General features: G+C 43.6%; 1 protein-coding gene across 1 annotated transcript; it reads left to right on the top strand.

The window, feature by feature from the left end:
- Window positions 1–791: 791 nt before the first annotated feature.
- On the top strand, window positions 792–2,414 carry LOC145816711 (uncharacterized). Its single transcript, XM_082912605.1, has 6 exons — window positions 792–1,110; window positions 1,208–1,237; window positions 1,327–1,577; window positions 1,654–1,860; window positions 1,940–2,029; window positions 2,127–2,414. Exons 1-6 carry the CDS (start codon window positions 807–809, stop codon window positions 2,232–2,234), a joined length of 990 nt encoding a protein of 329 aa, XP_082768731.1. The 5' UTR covers window positions 792–806; the 3' UTR covers window positions 2,235–2,414.
- Window positions 2,415–4,454: the final 2,040 nt, after the last annotated feature.

The raw sequence follows: 4,454 nt of genomic DNA, 5'->3' as shown, positions 1-4,454 counted from the left end.
AATAGGTCCAAACTTTGCGAAGGACTACTGATGTCATACTTTCTGAAGAGATTATTCTATTGGCAAATGGTCCTCATAACCTGGCAAGGAGGTTCAACGGGTATATACTGAATGGGTTTCGGTATCGAGTAAAGGCCATGGATGATCGTCGAGCCACACAAAATTGTGGTGTAGCTTTGAAGGCAGATACCATAAGTTATGCTAGTCGAAAAGACAAGAATCCTCGTCTGGGGTCTGTGTACTATTATGGACAATTGACAGATATTGTTGAGATTCGATATTCCAATGAGAAGAAACATGTGTTGTTTAAGTGTGATTGGATTGACAACATTCACGGAAAGAAAGAAGATGTCTTCAATTTCACGTTGGTGAACTTCAATCATTTGTTGTACCGAGATGATCGAATTACCAATGAACCTTTCATCTTGGCGTCCCAAGCAGAGCAAGTTTGGTATGTTGCAGACCCGTTACAACCAGACTGGCAAGTCGTGGTGAAGATGTCTCAAAGAGGTTTATTTGATATGAGTTCAACTGATCCACAAATCGAGCCATACATGAGCCAACAATTGGAAGAAAATATAATGCTTCGTGATGAAGAAGTTGGTTGGGTGAGGGAAGCCGCAGAAAGGGAAACAGTTGATGTTCAAATAGGCATTTAGGGAATCAACATTAGTAATTCAATTAAGGCCAAGGTTGTAGTTAATCATTAATTTCTTAATTTACTTTGTCTTTGTAATTGTATTAGTTCAAATCATGTCATATTATAGTTGATAACAAACCATTGTCTATGTTTCTAATGTCAATTAATGTTATATTGCTTGAAGATTATTATGGGAAGGAAGAGGAAGCCTGATCATCCCCGGCGCATGATGTCTGATGTGCTACATAACAGGACATCAGTAGCACCACCATTAGAGGAGGCATCACATCGGCCAGCATCGGAGGGGCCATTAGTGCCACCACCATCTGAGGGGCCATTACCACCGTATCGACCACCATCAGTGGCACCACAGCAGCTACCATGTACTCGGCCTCCACGCCTACCATCGGTGCGTCCACCATCAATGGCACCACAGCAGCTATCATCATCAGCTTATGAGCCATCCGCAGGTATTTAAATTTGCTTTGATTTGCATGAAAATTATTTACACATACATTTATTTATGCTCATTATATATAACTTGTTTATTCTCATTGTATTTTGCAGACCCTTCGACTTCTTCACAGCCCACATCAGGTTTATTTGATATGATTTGTATTCACATTATTTAAATTTGCATTTGGTTGTTACCATTGCATATTGTTTATTATTATTGTATATCGCAGGTCATGTTAGTTCTTCATCGACCTCGACTAGGCGTGGTAGAGGATGTGCCAAGGGCATTAAAGAGTGGGGTACTGGTAAAAAGCTGCACATACAATTTGATGGAAATTACTGCCCAATAGGGGATAACGTGGCCAAGTTAACTACTCAACTTGGCATTATTGTCCGGAATGGTAACATTGTTCCTCTTACTTTTGTTGACTGGAACAGTGTGCCTGATGATATTGTTGATGCTATCTGGAAGGATGTGAAGGTAAAAGTATATTTTTGTCCACAAATTCGAATTCCAAATTTGTGTTATACTTAGCCTTAAACTTTGTGTTTTATAGGACAATTTGAATATATGTCCAGAGGAGTACAAGCCAATCTGCATGAAAAACTGCAACAGCATATGGAAGGATCACAAGAACAAGCTTAAGGCTAAGTATTTCAAGCCTAGAAGCTCTGATCCTAATCTGAAGGATGATGTTCCTATGAACGTTGTGCCAAGCCAGTGGGAACAACTTGTAGAGTATTGGCGTACTTCCGATGCTGAGGTATACAATTACGTTATATTTATGATATGTAAACATACAAATCATATTTACATACTTACATTTGTTGAACTTGTTATAGAAAATTGCAAGTAGGAACGCTAAAAATCGGCGAGCTCACGGCATAGCTCATACCACAGGGCGTACTACTTTCTCTCAGATACGGCATGAGGTTTACATTTTATTGTTTTATTTTTCTATATAAATAAACATTGTATATTTGCAAATTATTTGGATTCTAATTTTCATATTTCTAAAAAAAAATTTAGATGACCAGTAAGGGGGAGTCTACTGATAAGATGAATGTTTGGCTTATGACACGTAGAGTAGATGACCCAGAGGTTATCCAGACCTTGGTAGTTTCCAAACACCTTTGATTGTATTTAAAGTTTATTTTTTGTGTGTCAACCATCTTAATTTCGCGTATACTTGTGTGTCTTATTCAATACAGGATGAGTTTAATCGTCAACTCTCTATGCTACCTGAGGATGGTCGGACTTTGGAGGCTAGGAATGCCATTTTCCATGAGTTGATAGGTCATGACAGACATGGATATTGTCGCACATATGGGAGAATCGTGCCTCGCAGAGTGGTGTATAAGGATGGTGCTGGGCCATCACAGTCAACACCCCATCCATCGACTATTGATCAGATCACGCAGCAGGTTCGTGCTGAGCTAAGGGATGAGTTGAGGGAGGAGCTGCGAGCAGAGTTCTCTACACATTTGCAGCAAATGAGAGCTGAGATGATGGCCCTTGTGTCACAGGGGGCGAGTGTGGATCCCAACAGACAGGTTCCATATAAACATCACAATTGTTTGATAGTTCAATTTTCACTCAAGATTATGTATGAAATTCGAATATGATTCACACATTATGCACTGACTAACATAGGTTCCTGATGCATCGAGTGGCCACCGGGCATTTAGGGAATCTGCAGAAGACGAGAATCCATATACACCACCACCAGAAGATCAGGTATAAAATTTATCTTTGCATTCTAAGCTAAAATGCATCTTTGCGTTCTTTACTTGAATTCGAGGCGTTAACGCCCCAAAATCAGCAAACGGCGTCGGTTTAGGACAAAACTTGGCACACACGACCGCCTAGGCACGAGAGACTTGTGGGAGAAGACGGGGCTCGAATCGGGTTCCCGGTTTGGGAGTTAGAGTCGGATTTCACTTTAGGCAAATTACTTCTTTAAGAAACTTGAATTCGAGGCGTTAACGCCCCAAAATCACCAAACGGCGTCGGTTTAGCACGAAACTTGGCACACACGACCGCCTAGGCACGAGAGACTTGTGGGAGAAGACGGGGCTCGAATCGGGTCCCGGTTTGGGAGTTAGAGTCGGATTTCACTTTAGGCAAACTACTTCTTTAAGAAACTTGAATTCGAGGCGTTAACGCCCCAAAATCACCAAACGGCGTCAGTTTAGCACGAAACTTGGCACACACGACCGCCTAGTCACGAGAGACTTGTCGGAGAAGACGGGGCTCGAATCGGGTTCCCGGTTTGGGAGTTAGAGTCGGATTTCACTTTAGGCAAACTACTTCTTTAAGAAACTTGAATTCGAGGCGTTAACGCCCCAAAATCACCAAACGGCGTCGGTTTATCACGAAACTTGGCACACACGACCGCCTAGGCACGAGAGACTTGTGGGAGAAGACGGGGCTCGAATCGGGTTCCCGGTTTGGGAGTTAGAGCCGGATTTCACTTTAGGCAAATTACTTCCTTAAGAAACTTGAATTTGAGGAGTTAACGCCCCAAAATCACCAAACGGCGTCGGTTTAGCACGAAACTTGGCACACACGACCGCCTAGGCACGAGAGACTTGTGGGAGAAGACGGGGCTCGAATCGGGTTCCCGGTTTGGGAGTTAGAGCCGGATTTCACTTTAGGCAAATTACTTCCTTAAGAAACTTGAATTTGAGGAGTTAACGCCCCAAAATCACCAAACGGCGTCGGTTTAGCACGAAACTTGGCACACACGACCGCCTAGGCACGAGAGACTTGTGGGAGAAGACGGAGCTCGAATTGGGTCCCGGTTTGGGAGTTAGAGTCGGATTTCACTTTAGGCAAACTACTTCTTTAAGAAACTTGAATTCGAGGCGTTAACGCCCCAAAATCACCAAACGGCGTCGGTTTAGCACGAAACTTGGCACACACGACCGCCTAGTCACGAGAGACTTGTCGGAGAAGACAGGGCTCGAATCGGGTTCCCGGTTTAGGAGTTAGAGTCGGATTTCACTTTAGGCAAACTACTTCTTTAAGAAACTTGAATTCGAGGCGTTAACGCCCCAAAATCACCAAACGGCGTCGGTTTAGCACGAAACTTGGCACACACGACCGCCTAGGCACGAGAGACTTGTGGGAGAAGACGGGGCTCGAATCGGGTTCCCGGTTTGGGAGTTAGAGCCGGATTTCACTTTAGGCAAATTACTTCCTTAAGAAACTTGAATTGGAGGAGTTAACGCCCCAAAATCACCAAACGGCGTCAGTTTAGCACGAAACTTGGCACACATGACCGCCTAGGCACGAGAGACTTGTGGGAGAAGACGGGGCTCGAATCGGGTTCCCGGTTTGGGAGTTAGAATCGGA

Source organism: Camellia sinensis, unplaced genomic scaffold (assembly GCF_055761805.1).
Source record: "Camellia sinensis isolate YWXY unplaced genomic scaffold, ASM5576180v1 Unanchor4, whole genome shotgun sequence".
Taxonomy (NCBI): domain Eukaryota; kingdom Viridiplantae; phylum Streptophyta; class Magnoliopsida; order Ericales; family Theaceae; genus Camellia; species Camellia sinensis.
This window is presented reverse-complemented; position numbering and strand designations above follow the sequence as displayed.

Bases quoted from the DNA above. Each gene is read 5' to 3' on its own strand.
- LOC145816711 (XM_082912605.1), top strand. From the start codon at position 807: ATGTTATATTGCTTGAAGATTATTATGGGAAGGAAGAGGAAGCCTGAT. The intron at 1,111-1,207 runs GTATTTAAATTT...TGTATTTTGCAG, and splicing joins AGCTTATGAGCCATCCGCAG to ACCCTTCGACTTCTTCACAG. The intron at 1,238-1,326 runs GTTTATTTGATA...TGTATATCGCAG, and splicing joins TTCTTCACAGCCCACATCAG to GTCATGTTAGTTCTTCATCG.